The 25,299-nt window shown below is 40.3% G+C and overlaps 1 protein-coding gene across 1 annotated transcript in view; it reads left to right on the forward strand.

Moving 5' to 3' along the window:
* Positions 1-25,299, forward strand: part of ptprsa (protein tyrosine phosphatase receptor type Sa) — a 155,880-nt gene that overhangs the window by 1,709 nt on the left and 128,872 nt on the right. The window contains exons 2-3 of the mRNA XM_059340375.1: positions 16,691-16,836; positions 19,164-19,305. Coding sequence (XP_059196358.1) covers positions 16,691-16,836; positions 19,164-19,305 — 288 coding nt within the window. The remainder of the gene's footprint in view (positions 1-16,690; positions 16,837-19,163; positions 19,306-25,299) is intronic.

Consider the following 25,299-nt stretch of genomic DNA (forward strand, 5'->3'; position numbering starts at 1 on the left):
CACAGTCATTTCCAGAATGAGACTAAAGTAAATGTGGAACTAGAGTAAAGGTGCAAAAGCTGCCTCTCTTAACATGCTACGGCAGTCTGTTGTATATTCTCATCTTCAGTTTACTTTTCTATTTTTTTATTTTTTTGGCACAGTTTTCAAAGAAAGAAAATAACATAACAACAACAATAATAATACAATTTATATATTCCATATACATATTGAATTCAAATAAAGACACGCCAGGAAAACCCAAAAAACCCTCATAGGGCTTGAATAGTGGGATATAACATAAAAATAAAAAAGAACAAGGAACATAGAATTATACAGAGCAAGAAACTAGAAAAACAAAACAAAGGCACAACATAGCAATGAAAGAAGAATTATAATAGGTTATTGAAATAGGTTTTTTAAAGATTTTTTAAATGATAAACGAGAAAGGTGAACCTGGTCTCACAGGAATCCGTGAAATAGCCACGGAATCACTCAAATTTCCGTGAAACTGACACGGATTTCGCTACAATGCAAGTTAATGACAGTCATATCCCGTGGCTATTCCATGGATATTTTTTCCTATTAGTTTGTGTCCAAGTCACGTGACTTTCAAGGTTCCGGCGGTCAGAACAAAAAAACATGGCGGACAGTTCTCTAATTTTTAGTGAAAAAAAATCAATATTTTGACTTAGTTTCTGCATAAAAATGGATTTTTATCACATTTCTAGCGAGAAATGTTTAATTTTCTAAATATTCACTTTGTATGTTGGAATAGCCACGGGATATGACTGTCATTAACTTGCATTGTAGCGACATCCATGTCAGTGTCACGGAAATTTGAGTGATTCCGTGGCTATTCCACAGATTTTGAGTTAAGCAAATCCGTGGCTATTTCACGGATTCCTGTGAGACCATGTTGGAAAGGTTGACTAAGTAAGGAGGAAGTGAGTTCCATATCCTGGATCCTCAATGCTAAACTTTGATGAGGTGGTTTGTGATTTGGGAGGCCGAAGTTGTAAAGCTTTTGTTCTTACTTGCCCACTTCTTCTTTCTCCTACTCTATACTTGAACTTATTGATAGCGTCTGTTTGCTCGCCCTGGTTTAATAACATTCAGTCTGCTCATCTTTGATGAACACGCATACATACTTAGAAACACACTAACAGCATGGCTCCCTCCCATCTGTCACTCTCTGCCAGTCTTTGTCTGCTCTGCCTGTGGATATGATCACTGTTTTCGTCGAGCTCTCATTGTCTCTTGCTCACACTTTTTTTCTTTCTTTTCTTGTCCTACCCCTCCCAGCCACACACACACACACACACACACACATATTCTTGTAAATCTATCTTTGTGAGGGCCCTCGTTGTAATAGTGAATTCCCTTGCAAGGTTATAATAGTTTTGAATTTTTCATTAGTTTTAGTTTCAATTTTTGTGGATTTTTGTTTTCAAATTCAGTTAGTTTTATTCGTTTTTAGAGTGAGTTTGCTAGTTTTAGTTTGGGTTTAGTTTTTTGTAATGGGGTATTTGTTGGGTGGGAGATTAAAAGAGGTCACAGTAAATTTTGCCTTTATTTCCTTTGTCTTATCCATCTTCATTATGTATGAAAAAAAGTTGACAAAGACGAAAACGAAGGACATTTTCACTATAATTTTAGTTAGTTTTGTAACCACACAATACAGCTTCAGTTAATTATCATTATCATGTAACCTTAACCCATAAATTAAAGTCTGAAATCTCAAAAAAAGCCTTTAAAGAAGTGAGGACTGGCCAAAATGTCCTCACTTTGCAAAAATGTCCTCACTCTGTTGGTTAAAAACGTGTTCCGGTCCTCACTATGTAGGAAGTACAAGAACACACACACACATACTTTTCTTTCTCATCTCTTTTCGGGGCCACTCAGCACATGCCCCACAATTATATCTGGAAATATATGCACACATTCACAGACTACCTTTTTTACTCTCCCTGATTGTCTTTCACACCCACATGCATAACCACACACACACACACACACACACACACACACACACAGCCCAGTGGTGCAGTTGTCCAATTATATTCACTCCCACCTGGTCGACAGAGGATTGGTGAGGGAAAGGGGGGGCGACAAAGACACCAACCCCCACCACGTATCACTTTTTTTCTCCAACACACTGACGCACACACCCACACACAGTGGATGCCACCCTTTCGCAGAAAAGCCCAGCTGAAAGCATGATGTCATCCCTTCCTCTCACATCCCTCCCCCTCTCTCTCTCTCTCTGCCCTCCATCCCTTCCATTAAAACCCATAAATCACGGTGAGAAGGAGACATTTTTAATCAAAAGAGAAAGAAAGATGGCTCAATAAATCCTGCCACCCAACTGTAATAATGCTTGGCTCCCTGTTTGTGTGTATGTCTTTGCATGTTTGCATAAAATATGTGCACGCACGTGTGTGTGTTTGTGTGTAAAGGCTGCATCATACTAATGTGTGAGGTGTCACCTGAGCTTTTTTATAGGTGGCTATAGCATATTGAGCAAGTAGGTGTTTAATATTTGTTGTAGCACAGCTATAAAAGTAGATGGCAGTGTCGTGCATTTAATTTATGAGAATAACCCCAAGTAATTATGTTGACATGTAATATTCTTTTTTTTTTTATTGTTTGTTGGGACCTTTTAACTCAAACACACACCATCCAACAGCCCATAAATAACAGAAATATTTAAAACATGTATAAGTTTGACACCAGCAAGCTATCACCATATGTGTGCTACAAAACATTTCCACGCAAAACAACTTTATTTTTTAATAAAACAGAATCAAAGTTAATTTTTTGTCATTGGACATTACTTGCAAAATAGATGTCATTGTGAAAGTGCAATTCAAGTCAGCTATTTATAGAATTTATGCAAAATTGCAGCCCAGGGTGCTTTTTAGTCATGATTAAAGGGGGGGAAAGCATCAAACAAAGATCCAACAGCACTGAAAGTTGTATGAGTTAAATATATAAGCCAGTAAATTAAACAGTACTGGTGGAAAAAAACGGAATCAAACACAGTCAAAAGGTGTGTTTAATTTTTCACTTCAAACACCTAACGGTTGTGTTTCTGACATTATCAGGGAGGCTGATTAAAAAATCCTCGCTGAGCATTGAAAGTGTAGGTAATTACTGAATTTATTAGATGTATGAATACCATCTTGTGATATTAGTTTTTTTGATTTATGAGCTGCGGGGTGACAGAGTTACCACACACACACACACACACATACACGCTTACTTACCCGCCCTTTCACTTAGGCTTAACATAACCTTAACCACTGACCTAAAAATCAGCTTTTTCCCAACTGGGGACACGTCTTTTCCCCCCAGTTGGACAAGCCACCCCCCATTAACTGGTCTGCAGTCCCGAAAATAGTCTGAGAAATAAATATATACACAGACAGTGGACACTAAGACCGTTGGGGCACAGGTAGGGCTGGGCGATATATGGATATAATAGATATATCAATATATTTTTTAAAGTGATATAGAATTAGACCATGTCACATATATCGATATAGTTCAATTTTTCACTGTGATCCTTGCTCCAGGCAAGCTGCGGCTTTAGTTTAAGATAGTTTCTTATTTAAATGTGTACTTTATGGAGCTTTGTCTCCTGTTGTTATACAGTATTTATGTTCACTTAAATAAACTGTTTAAATAAAACTACTTGTGACATATCAGATTTGGCTTTGACTGAACATTTGGTCTCACTTTGCAATGAAAATATTGGGATATATATCGAATATCAATATTCAGCCTTAATATTTTGGGATATGACTTTTGGTCCATATCGCCCAGCCCTAGGCCCAGGATTACTTGTACAAACAACGGCCATTATTAACAATTACAATTATGACAGCTCCTTTAATTTGTCATTGCATGTTCAAATCTTCCCTAAAAGCCAAATGCTATTGTGGTTTTTGTGGGGATGACAAAAATGCAACAAACAGCAGTGTCATGTAGAGAGGAAGATTCTTCACCATAATGGTGTTTTGATAGGCTTAAGTTGATATTTCCTCACTGAAAGGAAAAACAAAACATTTTCATCGTTTTCCAATATATTGCAAGTTCTTCTCTTTTCTTCAGTTAAGTGACTCTTCTATTATTTGTTTGTGTTTGTTTTGTTGGACAGGAAGATAAGGTTATTTGTCAGCCTTCTTCTTGGCCTTTCACCTCCTCTCCACTTCTTCTTCTCCATTCTTTTGGCCTTTCAGAGTCCTCAACAGTAGCATTCTTGGCAAAGTACTCCTAATAGTAATTGGCCAGAACTCACAGTGATGGGGTGAGGGTGTTCAATTATTTATATTCCTTTGAAGCTGCCAATTGGAAAAAAATGAAGGCCCTTAGTGGAGCTGTTATTTTCTTGTTCTTGTTCCCTACATCTCGGTCTCTCTGTTGCTCTCTCCTTGTTTCTATTGCTCTCTGCCTCCCTCACTCCTTATCTTTTCCATTCAAATTATGTTTGAGCCAACACTGTCAAGTTAATTCTGTCAAATTCAATTTTATATGCTCCCTGCTGTTTCATGCTTGGCCCCAGTGCTTTTCTCTATACACTGTTTTTCTCTCAAATGAGAAGAAAACAAGTACATTTTTAATTGAGTTAGAAGCACGAGTTCCTGCTAAAGTAGCCTGGCACTGTTGACAATCTGAGAGTTGTTGTAGGTTGAATTCACAGAGCTGTATGCTTACATTTGGAAGAGGGAACCAGTTTGATTTAGTAGTGAAAGACAACATCTTTTCTTCTTGGTATGTGTCCTTTGAAAAGATCAAACTAGGGTCAACACCATTCTCTATTCCAACATGGTCTCACAGGAATCTGTGAAATAGCCACGGATTCGCTTAACTCAAAATCCGTGAAATAGCCACGGATTCGCTTAACTCAAAATCCATGGAATAGCCACGGAATCACTCAAATTTCCGTGAAACTGACACAGATTTCGCTACAATGCAAGTTAATGACAGTCATATCCCGTGGCTATTCCAACGTACAAAGTGATTATGTACATTCACTGAGTGAATATTTAGAAAATAAAACAAGTCAAAATATTGATTTTTTTCACAAAAAATGAGAGAACTGTCCGCCATGTTTTTTGTTCTGACTGGCGGGACCTTGAAGGTCACGTGACTTGGACCACAAATAGCCAAGGTATATGACTGTCATTAACTTGCATTGTAGCGAAATCCGTGTCAGTTTCATGAAAATTTGAGTGATTCCGTGGCTATTCCACAGATTTTGAGTTAAGCGAATCCGTGGCTATTTCACGGATTCCTGTGAGACCAGGTTCCTCTATTCAGGTACATAGGTACAAAGTGCAGCGTACAAATGTTTGCTTCTAAGACAGCTGAACAGTGTTGAGAAAAGAACTTCCTCTCTTGCAATATTGAGATGATTTCCAAGGCTTACCGATAAACAGATCAGCTAGTCCATATGGCTGATTATCAAGAGGTCTCAGGAAAGCATGCAGTGAATGTCGTCGACTGTTAAAAAGGTTCTGAAAGATTAGTCATTGTGGCGATGGCGTCATAAGAAAATCGAGGCAATTTAAGGTGAAATGTACTTCTAAAAGCACAGTTTTGGTCAGCACAATGGATGAAATAGCTGTCCTCCAAGCTTGCAGCCACAGCGTGGGTGATGCTTATATCTCGTCCTTTTTTCTTTGCCATCATCGCTCCTTCTCAGTCTCTTTTCAGTCACATGCTCCAGTAGTTTGAGGGATGTTATATGAACTCGGTTTGACAGAACAATAGGAGTGATTGAAGTGCGTGAAAGGCGCTATCCCTCGACGTTTTTTTTTTCTTTTTTCGAGCAGGGAGGAATTCAACAAACCACCAAGGTGGCTTTTAAAATTGTAATGCTTTCCCTGCTTTGATGAACAAGTTTAGATCTTCAAAGGTTTTTGAAACCCTCCCATAGAAAGATATTCCTCGATGCCTGACTACTGGTCCAATAATTCTCAGCCTGCACAGGTGGAGACTTTTCCTTGTATATAGCTTTACTTAAAATACAGTGTTTTTTATTTCTTGTTTTTTGTTTTGATCAGACCTTTAACATCTTTTGCCAATTGTGTCCTCTTCATTTAATGAGCCAACAAGTGTCGATTGCCTCAAGTAATTCTAAATGACACAAAATTGTTCCCATTCCACCTCTTCTGTGTGTGCTCTGTGGCCGTTTTGAAATCAGACACACACTTAAGCTTAATTTCCCTTCCCTCTCTCTGAGGAATTGAGCCTATTTATTTCCAATGGGCGGAAGGATACTTAGTGTGTTTCACTTTTTTCTTTAGCCTTCAACAATGGTTTCAATGGGACCAATTTGTGCATATTATGAGTGTGCCACTCTTTTTAGAAATGCAGCCTCGCTGTGACAGCAGTGTGGTCGGGCAAAGTTTTTCACCTCTGGGTACTAACACTCCAGAACTTATTTTATACTGGGTTCCCACATCCTGCCACAAATCCCTCATGGACTGCAAAGCCTGAGCCCTGCGAGTTTGCTTGGAGTGCAGTCACATAGATAGCACACTGTGTGATGCAATGGGGAAGGGTTTGCACAAAAACATCTCATCTTTCCTCATTGCATGTACTACTGAGCCCTGAAATCTCTGTTTTCTCAAAACAAAGGAATGCATTTCCTAATGAAGTGACATCATTTCAGTTCTTGGCAGTGGAAATCAATTGCTTTGAGAATTGTCTTGAAAGATGTGATAATGCTTTTAAGTTAGGGCCTTCTTTTTACTCATATCAAGAAATTGTAATTTGCTACATGAAATCTCTTCAAATAAAGTTCAATTATACTCAAGCGGACAAAATAATCCTGCCTTTTTATTAAATTGTTAAATGGAAAATTTGATTTCAAGACACAATTTGAGGTGACGAGATGGAGAGTTTCCAACTGTGGGAACTGCCTGTACGGTCCAAGCGGCACAAACTCACTATGTGAATCATTATAGCCACAACTGCTTGACACCCCAGCTGCCCCTAGAGCAAATCCCAATTAGCCTTCTTCCTTATTTTTTAATTGGAAAAGCAACTGTTTCATTACCCTTAAGCCTGGACAGCCAAGGTAAAGGTTACATAGGGATGGAACCTGACCCAAACACAGCCAGTGGAACATGCTGAGATTGGCTTAGACAGAATTGTTTTTTTATCCTAACAGAACAAGCATGCTTATTTCATGCACAGCGTTCAGCAGTTTCAGAAATTCACACCTCACAAGCACAATCTTCAGCACAGTTGTTTCATAATTGGCGCTACAGAGTTCTATAGGTGCTCCCAATTAAACTGATATGATTTCATGGAAATGTACTGCCATCTTCCAAGATTTGCTAAATTTGATATGAACATTTATATCCGACAACACATTTTTGACTGCATGAAAGTAAAATTGTCAGCCCTGTCCTCCTTCTCCCTAGCTTGTGTATGTTAATGCCACCAATTTGTCCATATTTTCCCGCAAAAACTTTTTCCCAACAGAAATTGGCGACAGACTGAACTTTTTTTCCTCTCCTGCCTCGCCGGGTTCAAGTTTTTTGCAGCAGTCTGCCGGTCTTTGTTGGCAGTGATTGCGTGTGAAAACCTCCAGACAAGACAAAGCAAGAAGGCTTTAGAGTAAAGGCTTGGTTTCCATAGCAATGGCACTTGCCCAGGCAGCTTGTGAGAATTGGTCCTGATTGATGGGGCCTGGTTGTTTAGGCCTGGAGGGTGTGTGGTGCGCGTGTGATTGGTGAGTGTGCCTGTGCCTGTGTGTTTGTTTGTTGGTGTGTGCTGCTCCATGCATCCATGTGAGTAGATGTGGAATACAATCTATCTATATGTCCGTCATCCTTGCATCTCTATGGATATAGATGTATAGTGTGTGTGTGTGTGTGTGTGTGTGTGTGTGTGTGTGTGTGTGTGTGTGTGTGTGTGTGTGTGCGCGCGCTGATGAAAGCTGGTAGAGTTTAAGTCAGGTCCAGGACTGACGGACAGGCAGTTCTAGCAGCTTGGCAGCCTGCTGAGTCTTTTGGATAGCTGTTAGGTGGATACTGCAAGCTGGTAAATCTCTACACCTCAGAGGTTCACATGGCTGTAGTTCAACGTCAGCAACATCTCTATGCACTGCTAGTCCATTTGACATCTTTTATAAGTGAACAGTAAAAAAAATTGTTGAAAGTTCAGAAATGTCTCAACGTATATTCGAACCAAAAGAAAATGTCTGAAGTGCACCATTAAAAAGGTCGTTCTGAACTAGCAGTCAACCAATACAGGTTTTTTTAAGGCCGATGCCAATAACGATTATTTTGACAGTTATCAGTTTTAACCGATCCCTGATGTGTGCTGCAGATGTTTTTGTGTCGATTCTTGAAGCCGATATTGACTTTTCTCCCTCCATTTACATGATAAAAATAAACCAATGATAACACATGTTACACAAGTCTCAATTTAAACAAAAAAGAAACTTTATTAACAAAACAAACAAACATATAAACATTTGGATAGCAAACAATGTTGTTCGAGGCCTCGAGGTGGTGGCGCCTCAGATGATCCACATATTTGATGTGTTTTTCATGTATCGGACAATGCAGATACAAGTAGAAAACTCAAATATCGGCCCGATATATCTCTATTCTGAACATGTCGGGATAAGAGCCCGATCAAAATGGGAATTTTGAGACAGGTGTTGATACTGATTTTGGAGAAAAGTAAAAAAAAATATTGTAGCTTTTTAACTGGTATGAAAATAGACCTTTTTTATGTGGATTGTGCACCTATTTTTCACCACTCTGCAAATGTACCCAGAGGGCTACTTTCTCAAACATTAATAATGTATAACAATGTTAAATTTAATTATATACAGATACAAATAATGTATTATATTGTCAGCTAATTCTATAAATTATATCTGAGAAAATAAGGAATAAATAGGAATATAATAAACTGCTAAATAAACATCATTACTGTTCAGTTTCTTAACAATTGCTGAAAAAAAAGGAATAAAAAATAGCTAACACAATTTCTAAATCGCGGCAAGCAACAATTGCTGCATTATATATTGTGTAAAAAAAGTTCACATACCGTCACATAACAGACAGTATATACACCAATGCGTTATGCCTCCGAGAGGCCAATATCGGCTGATAATATCAGTCAACCGATATATCTGTGTGGCTTGTTGATGCCAAATTGTTCCACCTTCAAGTGTTTTTATCCTCAAGCAGCCTGTCTTGACAGTGCCCGTTTGTGAGTCATGTGTCTACTGTTTGGCTAATACAAAAATTAAGTTTAATCTCAGCCAGGATTAACGAGTAAATCAACTTTAAATCAGTAACACACAGTCATTCATATGGCTGTCATCCACTTTGTAAGCATACTAAGGAAGACAGGAGATCATATCTGTTAGTACAGGTAGTGGAGTGTCTGTTGAGAGATGAAGTGGCAGTGTGTGGGATGAAAATATGTAGAATAGGTTATATGCTTATGACCTGTTGCTCATATTCAGAGCAACTAAAGAAAAGGGAAATGATGTGATCCTCACCAGTATCCCAACCTTGACCAAACCTTCTTCACCTCTTGAGTGGCAGGAGGAAGTGAAATTTGTACAGATAATAGTACCAAATGTTCTTTTCAGTCATTGCTGGAAAAAATGTCTCTGTGTGCTTTGAAAGATACCTATTTGTAACAAGATGGATAGTGCCCTTTCCCCAATTCTCTGCAAATCACTGAATGACTGGGCGTCATTTTGTCTCCCACTTTGCTAATTCAGCGGATAATGGATCCTATTTATGACCCAAGAAGCTTTTCCCCATCAATTACTGTATTAGTCATAAACCCAGCCCCCTCCCTCCTCTTACACCCCCCTCAACCAAACGACAACAGAAAAGAAGTGTAAATGGAGCGGTTTCATATTCACATACCCACCTCCCACTCTCCACCACTTAATAATCACAGTTCTGGTGTATTCTGTCTTATCAGGCCCAACAGAGGTAGCAGCCAGTAGCAGGTGGTAGCTGTATTAGCTAAACAAGCGTCTGTGTGCACAGTATGAGTTTTTCCCCCACCCCTCCTGCTTGCCGCTCGTGTTTGTGTGGATCTGTTCTATTCTCGGGGCCTTGTGAAGATAGCCGGGCCCCCATAGCTGGTTATTTTAGCTCAGGCCATGTCCCCCCGCCAGGCAGATAAAGACGGGTCTTGTGTGCTTATCTGGGCAGTACCGTACCTCAGTCTGTCCGAGGGAAGCTTGGGGAATAGAGAGGGACTTAGGTGGAAGGGACAAATGGCCACTGCGGGTGCAATGTCCTTTCAATGTCATCTCTGGTAACATAACGCACACCGTTTGGTGCAGACTTTTTTACAAGGTACCTTACAGCAGAAGAAGTGTACATTTTTAGAATAGGCAGCACCGGTGGGAATCAAACCTGAGCACCTCTGGGTAACAGAAAGGACATTCTAAAGCATATTATACAGCCATGAAAAGTGGAAATATACTTTTACCCTGTCAACCTTAAGTTGCTTGATGATTAAAGATGCTTAATGTAGTATGATTTACTATTATTAAAAAGCTAGAAGTAATTATACAATTACTCTAAATTAAAATACATATTTCCTCTTACCTATAGTGCTATTTATCAGCATTTTGTAGCAGTTCTATGTTGGAATTATATCAGAAAGAAAATAGTTCCCATTGAAACTGCCCACATCAAGGTCTGTGGATTATCTTGGGCAACCAGGTCATGATTTCTTGAAAGAAAAACATTGCTGGTGAGCTTTTAAAATGCAGCTTTTAAGTTCCGTATCTCCAATATCTCCAATATTTGGCATCAAAATTGTCAAGATTAATAAATAGAACTACAGGTATGATGATGAAAAGCATTTCTGATTTAGGGTTGAATTGTCCTTTTAAGCATATTATTATTTTTTAAATGTGTTGCTTTACCACACCGAATAGAGTAGAAGAAGTGGATCAGAGATAAATCTCCCAAATGGGAAAGCAACAGGTTTCATGAGAAATATCGTTTTTTATATAATTATTTAGCTCACTAACACTAGACAGCACTGGGCTGAGATAAGATGAGAGTGAAGCTGGTTCTAGCTGATAGTAGTAGAGACTGACATAAAATATGAATGTGATTTATTGATGTTTAAGGATTCTGCACATGGCACCATTAAAGAGACAGTCTTAAAAACAGGAAAGCCACATGTTTGATTCGCCACAACAGCCAGCTTATAAGCTTATCTGTTGATAATATATTGTGGTCTATGCCATCACTCATTATTGAACATTTTTTTAAGCGTTTTAATCCCCGACACCACTCAACCTTTTCTACCCTGCAATTACTGGCTACGTACCAAGGTTCAAATTCTGAGAAAAAAAAAAAAAAAAGCAAGACTCAAAGTCATCGGTAACTGGCAGCAGAAGCCCAGAGGCACACAGCCGAGGAAAATTGAAAAAAAGGTTAATTACGCTCATCAGAGTTCATGCAATCACACACTGCATACCTGTAGTAATTGCACTGTAGTAGACATTAATGGGCCCACAGCTACAGTCTCTACCCCTTACCCAACCCGGCTTGATTGGAAGTTAAATAATGCTGATGTTCAAACAATATTAAACAGATTTCCTGAATAATGTAAAAAATAAATAAAACTGCAAAAATAAACAAAGCACATAAGTGGGTAGAGAAGTAGACAGAAGAGCTCTAATTGTACTTATGCAATATAATTATATTTAATTCTATGGTTTGCGGTCATGTCTATGTGGAACGCCACTTTGAGACGCACGATTAACTTATGACAGCAGGCTAATGTATGATGTATGTATGATGTGAATCATTGCATAGTATCTAGTGTCACAAATATCTACTGAACAGGGCGTCATATATAGTTCAAGGGGACCCTGCAGGACTCCACAGACCAAATGTGATCAGGTAAAAGGCATAAAGTAGGTTGCCAGGTATTCAGGTGCATCTCCATAAATTAGAATATGATGGAAAAGTCAATTTCCAGTAGTTCAAGTCAAATAAGTATTGAGTCTATATAGCTGGACATACTTTTTAAAATTGGTCTTTTCTAATATTCAAATTTTTTGAGATTGAGATTATAGGTCTTCATTAAATGTGAGCCATAATCATTATATTTGGAATAAATTAAATAAATTAAGCCATGAAATGTTTCATATTGTGTGTAATGTCCATGTATTGTCCAGCCTATATGACACCCTGCTGTGTGTATGTTATATATATATATCCAGAGCACACTTCATCACATTTTCACCATTTAAAGCAGAATTGATCATGTTTTCTCCATTTACATTCACCTAGGAGGGCACTTTATCATGTTTTATCCACCATGGGGACATTCAAGATGGCACTTATGCAGTATTTTATTCCTATAGAGAATTAGCATTGTGGAAATTGATGCAGAAGAAGGTTGAATAGTGTTTTTTTTTAGATTTCTTTTCTGATGATATATTCAACATTTTCTGTCCTCCCTTTTCACATCATCTCCTCTCGTCCCTGGACCTCCTGTCACCTTCACTCCTCTCCTCTCCTCTTCCAGCTTTCTCTTCATCACTGACCTCACCACCTCCTCTTTTCTGTCATTCTCTTTCTTTTCAACCAGTTTCCCTCCGAGCTCCCTATCTTTCTTGTTGAAAACTATATTCAGTCCATTATGGGAAATCTTGATTCTGTCCGGAGCTTAATTCAGACTGACATGCCAGTTGGCACATTTATTGTACACTTCTCTGTGAAGTGAGATAGAAGGAAAGCGAGAAGACGACTGGGTGGAAATGTCGACCGGTCCAGGGGAAAACTAATCAAAGAGTGCTGGCCTTCAGCAGAACCACTGCCACAGGCCTGCTCTGTGTAAATCCCTCTTCTGTCTCAACAGAGGGCACATTGCAAGAGGAGGTCAAATGCAAAGGAGCCGTGTTGTGTAAAGCTGTGTTGTGTCATTACATGAATGGAAATTGAGATTGAAGAATGCCAAAAGGGATCATTGTATGGAGCAGACAAACAAAGTAGGCCTATTCCTTGAACTTAGAGAAAAGCCGCAGTGCTCACATATCCAATCCAATAACCTTCATAATGTTATGTACTCTTGGGAAATATACAAGTAAATAGACATATTTATGTTATTCTTTTATTCTTTTATTTGCTGGGTAATCTTTTACATGTATAATCTTATGAGAAGGTCAGATTTGTTCATAATTTCACATCTTAATAATGCATTTAAAACACATATGCAACATGTGGAGAAGACATTTTCAGCCAATACTCCACTTTTTGGCTTGTTTGGAAGATGATAATGTATGATGTTTAAATAAAATTTTAATAAAAGTAACAACAGTGCATTAAGCAACATTTGGCTAATCTGCAGTAAATTGAGTTTTCTACCATGTACATTTAGAAACTGGTCTCCCCTCAAAAACGACAATATAGGTTGTTTGTACAGGCAGCAAAATACGAATCTACCTCTAGTATTTACTTTTTAAACTATGTTTTATAACTGTATTTTTTGCCCTAAACCTAGGTCAGTGGATCTGTAGCTTAAATTCACTGAAACAACAGACCTTGTATGTATAATGACGTGTGCTATTTTTTAGAACGCTCCACTGTACCGTGAAACGCTTATATGTCATTATGGGTGGGTCTATTTTGTTGTTTTAGTTGAGTTAGTTGAGTGTTTTTGTTGAAATGTAAGATGTATAGATGCAGCATAAACAAAGTAAGAGTGGCCTTTTCTGACACTACATATTGTTGTCAAAACTGGCCTCCACTTATTATTTGCTTTGAGGAGAGTTTTTGTGATTTGAGAGATAAATAGAGGATTGTCACATTGCAGCAGTCTTCCTAAAATGTTTATCATTCTGTTATGAACCTCTCCAGTGTGTCAGGTTATCTGACTTCACCGGGGGTTATTTTTTATCCGATGTAGAGTAAGACTTAAAGAAATTTTTGAAGGATGTTACGATCAATACACTTTAATTTGACCATCAGAAGGACAGGGATCAATATCTCCCACATTAAAATGATTGCCAGCAACATGGCCCTTTAATATCTCTTTTAAATGCTGAAGAGTTTCATCCTTACCCTTTGGCTGATTTATTTATGTTGTCTCACAGCCTGTCAGAATGCTGTATTATCATATATGGCAATTTAATTCACATATGGAATGAAGTTAGCACTTTGTGTGCACAGTGGGAACTACACCTTTAATCCTGGCAGTGTTTTCAGTGTCACACTCTACCTCTACCGCTACATATGCCCCAAATTAACAAAAAAAAAAAAGGGCATAAAAAGTAGACAAAAATCAAAGCGAGTAAGAGTAGCTCTGCTCATCTGGAGGAGAGCAACTCTGGCTGCTTAAAGAAAAAAAGGGATCATAATAGTTTTTAGTTGAAAGCAATTTTTTTTATCTTCATTTGACCATGGACAGCATAATGAGCACATATTCTTGCTTTCAGCGATAATCTTGCATTCTCAGACATCTAAGCTTGTAAAATCAAGGTTAAGTGTGTCTCACACTGGCGCACACTTGTAAGCAGGGCAGGAACACATTTTGTATTTGTTATAACGCGCATAAGCACTCATCTTCAACATCCTCTTCTGGTTGAGGAAGTTGTGGAAAATGCTTTTGTTATTAAGTAGCCACCAACCAGTAGTTAAACCAGTCTGTGAATGCTTGTGGGTTGTTAGTTGGAGGCGGTGAGATGAACTCTGAATACGGTGCCTCCGCTTTCCTCAAGCAGTACACTCACCCTTCTTCTCTTCTTTTCCCTTGTCCTACGGTATTTCTCTTTGCCTCGTTCTCTCTAAAATATTTGCTCTCTATCTCTCTTAACCCCATAATGAATGCAGGAAGTCTCCTTCATATGTGTTTAGTAGTGCCTGGAGACTGGTGTCGGCCCATGGTCCCTTAATTATTAATTTGACGTTATGCGCTGGCCGTTTGATCATCCCCACATATCTGTATGATTCAGATTTAACAAGTTCCCCAGGAGATTCTGTTTTCTCTCTCCCTCTCCGTTTCTCTTTCTCTATCCGACTTGTTGTCTTGAACCTACTGCAACCAAGGCATCGGTGAAAAATCTCAGCACCAAAACTCTTTCTGATGGACGTGTTAACGAAAGAGTCTCAGTTCTGTGAGTTTAGACTTTTGAAGTATGTGTGGCCAAGTGAGAATTGAACCACTGACTGTGTCTTTGTCAATGCTATACTCTATCCTCCTTGAAAATCAGACTTTACAACACAAAATAGACACTTTTGTTGCCTTATGGAAGGAGTCTCTGCCTGTCCTTCGATTTTCTTGACTGTTGGTCTGATCCACGTCACATTTGGTAGGTTTATTGCTGAGGAAGTGCATGAATTATTTTGTCACTGGAGATAGCCAGGTCCCAGATAAGTAGCTGCACACTGTAAAAAAAATTCTGTAGCTTTTACGGTTAAAAACTGCTACACCATGACAATAGAAAACCGTAAAATGATAAATGGTATAATTCAGTTTCAGTAACAATGAAACACCGTTAATGTATATATATCAGCCAAAACAGTATTTAAAAAAAATGTTTTTTATATAGATTACTCTACTGTAAAATAAACTGGGACCGTGTTTGTAGCAAAAAAAAAACTACTGTAATATATATACAAGTCATCATTTTTGCATTTATTTTTGGTAAAAATCGTTTTTCTCACTGTTAAATATACCAAACATCACATCTCTAACAGAAATATACAGTAATATTTAATGGGAAAATCTTTAATTCATGCGGCATTTATAAAGTATTTTCTTGTGAAATTATATGGCAGAACAGCGTTTGTTTTGATGGAAAAATTTTTTATTTTTTTTTACGGTAAAATGTGGAATAAAATGGCAATCTTAAACATGAAATCAACAGTGTCAATATCTTTTACCGTAATATTACAAAAAGTTGCACCGTATTTATTACGGTAAAGTTCTGGCAACAGCTGCTGTTTTTTTACAGTACATGATGTGTATACTTGCATTGTTGGACTCACCTATATCATGGCAGATGTATTGTGTAGGATCAAAGGAAGTGCAGTGTCTGTACTGGTTATACCCAGGCTCCATTTTCCCTATGGAAAGATCTTTGAGCTACTAATCATCAGCATTTTGGCAAATCATCATAAACGCACAGCACAGAATTCCATAGCACTGTAACCGTGGTACTAGATGAGCCCAGTTCTTTAAGTGTGTGCTACAGGGGGGATTCACATGACTACGTGGCCTTGTGGTTAAACGGTCCACCCTGTCACAAAGAACATGTTCAATGGGCAAATCCCAAGAGCCCCACAGTTAGGACACTTGATTTGATGGATAAAAGGCAAACTATCTCTCTTTCTGTTTGTCTGTCTATTTATTCTGTGTCTCAACTCAAACTGGCTGTCTCCCATTACTTATCAAAGACTTCGCTCTGCTGCAGAACAGTGTGTGTGGGTGTGAGTGAGAATAAGATGCAGAAGGGGTTGGGGAAAGGAAAGTGTGGGATTGTGTGACATTATAGAGACGTGTGTCTGTGTGTGGAAATAGGCATTTGGTAGTCAGTCCTTTCAGAAATGTAATCACACTTATTTAACGCTGCCTTGAAAGGAACTGTGTTAGCGACCAGTGCTAATCCCTTTTCTCTCTCTCTCTCTCTCTCTCTCTCTCTCTCTCTCTCTCTCTCTCTCTCTGTGTCCTTCCCTAGCATCACCACGGTTCACTAAAGTTCCCGTCGACCAGATTGGTGTCTCAGGGGGAGTGGTCTCCTTCGTGTGCCAGGCGACGGGCGATCCTAAGCCAAGGGTTAGCTGGAATAAGAAAGGCAAAAAGGTCAACTCCCAGCGTATAGAGGTGAGTCACAAGCCCGGCTGCACTTGGTGGATGAGAAGTGCAACTATTTTGTTTCTGTCCTGTAACACATCACTGAAATGTCATGCAACACTACGCTAAAGTGTGGGATGAAAAACTAATATGTGACTCTGTTTAACCTTTGTTTGCACACACAAACATGATATAAAAGTGGTGCAAAGCAAAAAGAGCAGTTTTATCTTGCAGTCTGGTTCCACACAAACACAGAAAAGGGTGATTTTGTTTTCTTTCTCCACCCTCAGTTTCTGGACAACAACTACCAATCTTTTCATGGACTGACCTCTCTAGCCCCTGAGCAATGTGCAGGTTCACCATTGGCTACAGTTGCCCAGAAACCCAAAGCGGAACCAACCAATTCTTGCCTTTCTGTCCTCTTTGCACTTGACTGACTCCGTCTCCATTGTCACATTCTTGTTTCCAGAGCCGCTTCTTTTTTCTGCATACCGCCCTGTCTGTGTGAATGCGTCTGTCTGTGCGTTATTCATGATGTTTGTTGTTAGGTTCTCGGCAGGCGTCCCAGATGGCATCTCTAAAAGTCTTGATTGATGCTCAGTGTCTCTTAATTAAAAAGTTGCTTTCGTTAACGACGGCAGTGCGTAGAGATAGACATGCACACTCTGAGGCTTCAAGACAACCACAGGGGAGGGGGCTAAAAAGCGAAAATGACAACAACATCAACAGGGGGAGAGGCAGCATCTCAATGGAGGACAAAATAAAAAGACAAGTTGTGTTTGTACGTTCTCTTATTCTGCATGCTAAGTGGGAAACAAAGCCAAGGGCGTGAAGGAGCCGGCAGAACGGACGCTTCCCTTCCTCCGTTTAGCATGAAATAAAAAAATTTGCAAAGGGGTTTTGAAGTAGTTATGATCCCCCCCCCCGTTCTACCCTCTAGACAGCTGCTTTGATATCGATCATGATGCCATGCTCTGCAGTGTTTTTAGCCTAATTAGCGGCTCAGCCCTGAGATGTGCAGCAGTGGAGCAGCAGGGCTGCTGAAGACTCATACTTATATCTCAAAGTCATGCTTTGCTCCGAGATCTCAGCGGTGAATCCTTCGTCGAGAAGCTCGTCTGAGGAGCGATAGATGTTGAAAGAGTAGGTTTGGACTGGCAGACGGGCTGACCATCTTCTCTAACACTTCATCCAAAATGTAGAGCAAAAGAGATTAGCGGGGAAATGCCTGGGTATATTAAAAGGAAGGGGTACTTGGTTCAGAAATGCCACAATTTAAATTCCAGTCATTTACGTCAGTCTCCAGGTTGGGCTTCTAGCAGGATACATGGCTGTTAATGTGATTTTCAGGAAGATCAAACCTGTGGCTCTTCAGAATGTGTCTGGCGGACAGTTTTTCTAACTACTATGTCCTACTTTAAACTTTACCCATTGGCATCACATTAAAAAAAATATGCATTTAAGAGGTCCCCATTAAAGTATTTCTGCTTAAGTCCAGACTATTTCAGACATATAATCTTGATTTTAACATTTAAAACATCAGGATGCTAATGTCCTGTTGGGTAAAAGTGAGTTCGGATTTGTGAAATTGGCAGTGAATTATTATAATTGGCCTTAATACCATGTAGATAGATAGTCATATTAATGCTGTCCTTTGCTATGTTTTGTTACACTTGAATGCTTCACATTAGAAAACTCAGTGAACAAAACCAGCTTTGACAACAGAACACTTTCTACTTTTAGAGTTAAGAGACGATGACTGATGTTGTTACTGCGAGTAGCCTTTATCATTTCTGATTTTGACACATAAAGCATATCTTAATAATTCAAACATAAAGGTTGTTAATGTTTATTTAGCTCTTCTTAAGTGGATTCATTTTTGAAAGTGATTTTTTTTTATTGTAACTAAAGCTGTCTTTACTCAGTATTCTCAGCACACGTTGCAGTCTGATTTTGTTTTTAAGAAGCGCTTTCAACAAGGTTCAAAACAAACGGGCTTTACAGAGAACAAAGGGCATAATTACAGATAAAAACAAGAGATGAAAACATGAAAAAGCGAGCACATTACATGCTGATAAGGGGCCGGCATTGTGTGAGCGTGTTGTGAAATAATGTCTTCCCATATCGTTAGTGAGAAAGAATGGAAACACGATGCCTTTATTACCAAGAATATCTCATTGTAACTTCAATCAGCCTTTGCCGTTAGGTCAATTAAAGGATCATTTTTGAGAAACTGATATGTGAGTTATCATAGTTACAGATGGAAAAATAAGAACTCTTACACCAAACTAACCCTCCAAGAAAACTGTTTGCTCTGGTGCTCTTTTTACTCACCTATTATTTACTCTTCCCTACAGACGATTGAGTTTGACGAGGGTGCGGGCGCCGTACTCAGAATCCAGCCTCTCCGAGCGCCACGTGACGAGAACATCTACGAATGTGTTGCAGAGAACAGCGAGGCCGAGATCACTGTCAATGCCAAGCTGTCCATCATCCGAGGTGAGTCCTGCATTATGAAACACTGTAACACACTGCAGAGGGGTAACTACAAAATAAATCATAAAAAAGGACGCCTGTGAGCCCCTCCGGTTTTTTTATGAAAACATCTTGCCTTGAAGTTCTTGAAGTGCACTTGCCAGTGAGTGAGAGCTGTACTTTGCTTGGAATTTCTGGAGGCAGTGCTTTAGTATTCTGGTAAGACATTTTAGCGTTGTTAGAGCTATTCAGCTGGATCTTTTCACATATGTGATTTTATCACATTTATATCATACAAAGATTGTCTTCCTGTGTGCTTTATAGACCTAACTCATAAAAGCATTCATTTACCACAATATAAGCTAAATTAGTTCCATAAATCATTCAAGAGAAACCAAATGAATATAGGTGGAAAAAATGAGGATTATCTCCTATTGTGCAGGTGTACGTCACCGTCTGAAATAGACTCATATTCAACAGATTGACAGTTTATCAAGGATCTTTCAATTTGATGGAACTAATCAAATGTCCATTCATGTAAGAACTGACCTTCTATTTTCCGGTGATGAAAATCCATAGGATCCCGGAATGAAAATACTGATTGGTGTCCAGCACGCAGCCAGGACACGGAGGTGGATAGATGCACAGACAGATAAAATAACAAAACAGCTGAACTTTGTGGACCCTTTATATGCTCCCAACTCGTCAGTAACCAACACTTTGTGATGGCACAAGGCAGCCTTCAGTGTGCATATGAGAAGCACCAGGTGTTGCTTTGACTGTAATGTAAACCTGTCCGTGTTGCCCTTATATAGCCATTTTATCCAAAGCGCTTTACACTACAGACTGCGCTCATTTACCCACTCATTTACACACACATTAGAGCTGTTTCCACTACCGGGCAATACCTGGAATGAGGTGGGTCTCACTCGCCGAAACGCCCCTAATTTGAATATGAGCAGTCCGGAGCCGGCTTTTGTCGGGACTTTTTTAGTCCCTGTAGAAGAGCAGGGTCTTTTTTCTCCCCTGAAAACAGCCTGGTTACTGGTTGGATAGAATGCTAAGCAGGATGTGACGTAGTACTCTACAGGACAACAACACAAGCCATTTGTAAAAGCAGGCAAAGCAGTGTTCCCAACTTAGCGACTTAGTTGCTAAATTTGATGACTTTTCAGACCCACTTTTCCCCCAAGTCAAAACACAGCTATTCATGCTGGTGGCCGAGGATCCCAGGGCACACTGGTGCCACCTGCCACCATTGGGAATTCATTCACACACTGATGAACGCAGCATCGGGAGCCATTTGGGGTTCAGTATCTTGCCCAAGGAGTCTTCGACATGTAGGCTGCCATGGTCAGGGATCGAACCACCAACCTTCCGATGAGTAGGCGACCAAATGAGCCACAACCGCCCCGTGCTAACGCTAGATAGCATGACTAAATGAAGAAATTTAAATAGCACAGATATTCAGGGAAGGTGGGAGAGGAGGTGATCGTGAACAAGGAACTTTATTTTGAAAAGCCACGAAGCATGTAGGTAGTTGAAAATGACACACTGTCCCTGACGTGTCCAAAGCCGACACAAACAGGTTCCATGTGCGTCAGCATCGCACGCCGATGTCCACAACAAAGCGTCAGCACCCGACGAGTTGTGATGAGAATGTGTTTGGTATACCATTCGTTTAGCTCTAGCTTTAGAGGTCATGGAGGACGGTATCCTAGGCAAACAAGCATGTGGTCCCACACTCCTGCTTTCTTCTCTCTCGCTCTACCTGTCTCTGTCTGCCTCATATACATAGACACACACACACCCAATGTCTTCTCTTCTGTTCTCTCCTGCCGCCATCTGCCATGTTTCCAGGGCTGGATGAAGCTGAGCTATTGCTGGCTGGCTGGCAACACACAAGCTAGGCCTTCCTGGCTGTCAAATCCACAGGCAGTGTGGTGGGGTGGGGTGTTGGACCAGGGATTGGAAGCCTGGCCCAGCATCCTGGGTTAGTTATTGTTAGCAACAACCCCCCCTCACCCTTGAAGCATGCTGTTGGGTGCTAGGGGTGTGTGATTGCCTCAGGCGCCCTTCAAACTTGATATACATTTGAAATGCAGTACTAAGACTTTAAAAATATGTTTAAGTTCAAATTTGTGGCAGTCCTACTCATGCCATTGCCTGGAGTGATGTACATTGAGGGAGCAGGCAGCAGTTCGCTGCTCCACTTAGACTTTTTCTGCCACTCCTCGTGCTATTGTATCACCTTGTAGGACCTTGTGTGTAGCTTATATGGCATTACAGGAACCAAATAAAGCAAACTGTACAACCTGTATCACTAGCTCCATAAATTATGTTTATCTAACGTTTTTCATATTTAGAACCAAAGTTATTTATGCTGTGGAAATGAAGTCCAGAAACAGTGGGCAGACATAGATTGGAAACAAGGAAATGAAAAAAAAAGAAGCAAGTAGACCATATTTTAAACTACAAGCCCAGACATGTGGACTGCAGTGTGTGTAGTTGTGTGTAAGAGCACAGGGCCATCCACGGGAGCAGAGGGAAAATGAAAAGTTATTGGAATCAGCTCGACAAGGTTTCCTCAAGAGCCCAAAGGAAGACAGCAGCTCTCCTGCCCAGGCAAGACCCAGCACTGAAGGGAGGAGAGGGTGTGATGATGGGGGGGTTAAAGTGCAAGATGAGCAGCAGAGGAGGAGAGCAGTAAGTTCTCTCTGTTTTCCATCTTTAATGAGGTCGGGTCCCCCTGCATTAACCCATTAGCAAGGGAGAGAAAACTGGAATATATGAGAGGAAAGAGCTATAATTTAATTCACAGCAAATGCATGTGAAGATGGAGAAAGGTGTTTAGGGTGAAAATGGGTAGAAAATGAGGAAAAGATTGAATGTAGAGAGAGAATGCAGTATTGTAGAGATGGAAGTGGAGCAAACCCGAGGAATAAATAGAGAAAAAAAAATTAGAAAAGTTGGCCAAAGATGAAGGGAGACAACGGGGGGTGTTGCGGACGATTGGCAATGTAGAACAGGTGAGGAGGACAATAGCCGAACATGGGTTCTTGGAACAGGGGCAAAGGATTATGGGATATGGGACACGGCGCAAGGGACACATCCAGAGTAAACAGAATGGTTGTGGTGTGGGATCTGGAGAGGCAGAAAATGGGTCGCCACGATGGGTGACTTGGCCAGAAAGCCATGGCACACATTTGCGAGAAAACACAGCTGGATGCACACACGCTCCCAACTAACTAATAGAATAACATACATTTAAACAAACATGGCTTGTACATTAATGTAAAGCTGGCGTGAGAACACAATTACCGACAAAAGGTCATGAAAGTCTCTGAACAGGTAAATTACCATGAATGCTTCCAATTTGCTGGAGAACGAGAATCATTTTTCAGCAGTGCACATAGACAGGCACATGAATATATGCATAGTCACTGTTTAGCACACACACACACACACACACACAAAGAAAGCGTGTAGTCCACCAGCTTTTCCTGTCTTGGCGCAAACTCATCTGCCATGACAGCATCTGGACTCTGCCTAGAGTTTGAAAGGAAATGAACAGCTGAACAGTGTTCACCACACAAATACCTTAATGCTTGTCTGCACTGATAAAGATATGCATATAAGATACACACACACACATACGATGATGTGCATGCATATTACGACTCCAAAAACATACTGTACATCATCTACTTCCACTTAAACACATGAGGGTTGTTTCCACTACTGGGTAATAGCTGGACAATACCCGGAATGAGGCGGGTATCACTTGCCGAAACACCCCCAATTTGAATACGAGCAGTCCGGAGCCGGCTTTTGTCAGGCCTTTTTTAGTCCCTGTTGAAGAGCATGGTTACTGATTGGATAGATTGCAAAGCGGGATGTGACGTTGTACTCTACACGACAACAACACACGCCATTTGTAAAAACTTAGCGGCTTTGTTGCTAAATTTAGTGACTTTTCAGACCCCCTTAGCGACTATTTTTTAAGAAAGCGACTGGAGGCAAATCCAGCGACTCCTTCTTATTCGCTATCGGCAGTTAGCTAGAGTTAGCTCTGTAGCAGTACAGTGTGTATGTGCTGCTGCTACAGGAGGTGTTCACTTAGCGATCTCTTAGCGCCGGACACTCTGTGCACAGTTAGTGATGCCGGTTAATTCACAATCACTATGTTTATGATCAGTGGAGACTCTGTGCATAATTAGCCATGCTGCTTTCAGCTGCTGACGTTAGCACAGTTAGCGACGGTGAAAACCATACGTCACCTCCAGAGTCTAAATCATTCTGGGGGCTAACTTGTAGTGGAGACACGCAGAGTGAGCAGACTTTTGAGAGGGTGTGGTCTGAGACTTTCCCTGTGGCCACTTCCCCCCCTAGTGGAAACACGGCTATGGATACAGACATTCTTATACACACAAATACTTATACAGGCATTAATGTATACAAACAACGTTAAGACTTAAACCTCATCTCCAATGACACAACCCCACCTTCTCTTCTGTCATCTCTGTGTCTGTGTATGCGTCGTGTGTGTTGGTGGAAATGGCAGGGTGCGTTTAGGATCAACTATGACACCTCCTTGGCTGTTGCTCCACTGCCTCAGCTGAATACCTAAGATGGGGGCCATCTGGCTCCACTAAGACTTGCACACAGTCCTCTGGGAGTCCTTGGAGAGGGACTGACAAGCGTATGAAGCACACTCTTGAGATCTGACTCAACTTACAGCTTGCTCTGGGTTTCTTGTCATGGGAACATTCTTTTTTTTGTTTTTCGGATTTGCCTTTTTTTTCAGGCAAGTGTTTTCGAGTGTCAAAAGGAAAGCAAAGTTGCCACTGGGATACTGTCAGCTCATGCTGTTGTGGGGAGATCATGGGGAGTTATCTGGCGTTGTGTGCTTGTGTTTTAGACTGCTGCAGTCTTTAGCCTTGTGATTACTGTTGCAAATAGATTCTCCCCTGTGGCATCCCAATGAGCCAAAACTGTGATTGATGAGATTTGGTCTGATATTCCGCTTTTTTTATATTGAAGGAGTTGTAAATATGATGTGTCTATCTGTGGAAAACCCACCTTTCAGATCACAGTAAGCCAGAGCTCCTCTCAAGGCAGAAACAATCATGTTGGCTGAGTTAAACCTCAGTGTCAAAGCCATGGAGCTGCAGTTTTTCTCGTGAAGGAACAGTCAAGTACGCTCTGGGCTGTTTGATCCAGCTGGCACCAGAAACTCACCTCTGATACACTTGCACACACACAGTTCAGCTCTCTGCTCTGGCCTTATGAGTACTAGATAGCAAAAACAGCCCTGACCTTCATTTTCAGCCGTGCACCTGTGTGCACACAGTCACGCTCACATCCTGCTTCTTTTCTGTTGCCACTCCCAGCCAGGTGGAACCAATCAAACGTACCCTTCTCTGTCTCTCACCACTTTCTCACTCTTTCCAAACCTTTTCAATCAGCTTGCTTTCTGTCTGTGTATGCCAAGTCTGGTTTTTATCCATAGCACTGATTTAGTCCATATTTTTTTAGGGGTTTCTTTTTCATTAGTTCCATCTCTAACCCATTCTAACCTCACTCCCTCCTCCTCTTCTTTCTCAGCTGAAAGCTTCTTGGTGAAATCATTTGTTCTCAGCAGAGAAGGCCTTCTAGGTAGAGTCAAAACAAGTCAGATCAGATAGGCAACTTATACAGTACTGTGCAAAAGTTTTTAGGGAGGTGTAAAAACATACTGTAAAATAAGAATGTTATCAAATAAAATTGTTAGTTTATTTTTATCAATTAACAAAATGCAAAGACCATCCTTAAAACCTGCATCAATTCTTTGAGGCATTTTTTCACACCTGCTTAAGACTTTTGCACAATACTGTACATCTAGAAGTAATGTCTGACAGGGTCAATGCAATCAATATAAATGTCTCTCAGACCAGACTTTGATCTAAGTTTATAATTGTTGGCAAACCATGTTATCAGAAACTTTTCAACAGTTTCCATTTTTATGCACCAGTGACA

Source organism: Centropristis striata, chromosome 9 (genome assembly GCF_030273125.1).
Source record: "Centropristis striata isolate RG_2023a ecotype Rhode Island chromosome 9, C.striata_1.0, whole genome shotgun sequence".
NCBI lineage: Eukaryota > Metazoa > Chordata > Actinopteri > Perciformes > Serranidae > Centropristis > Centropristis striata.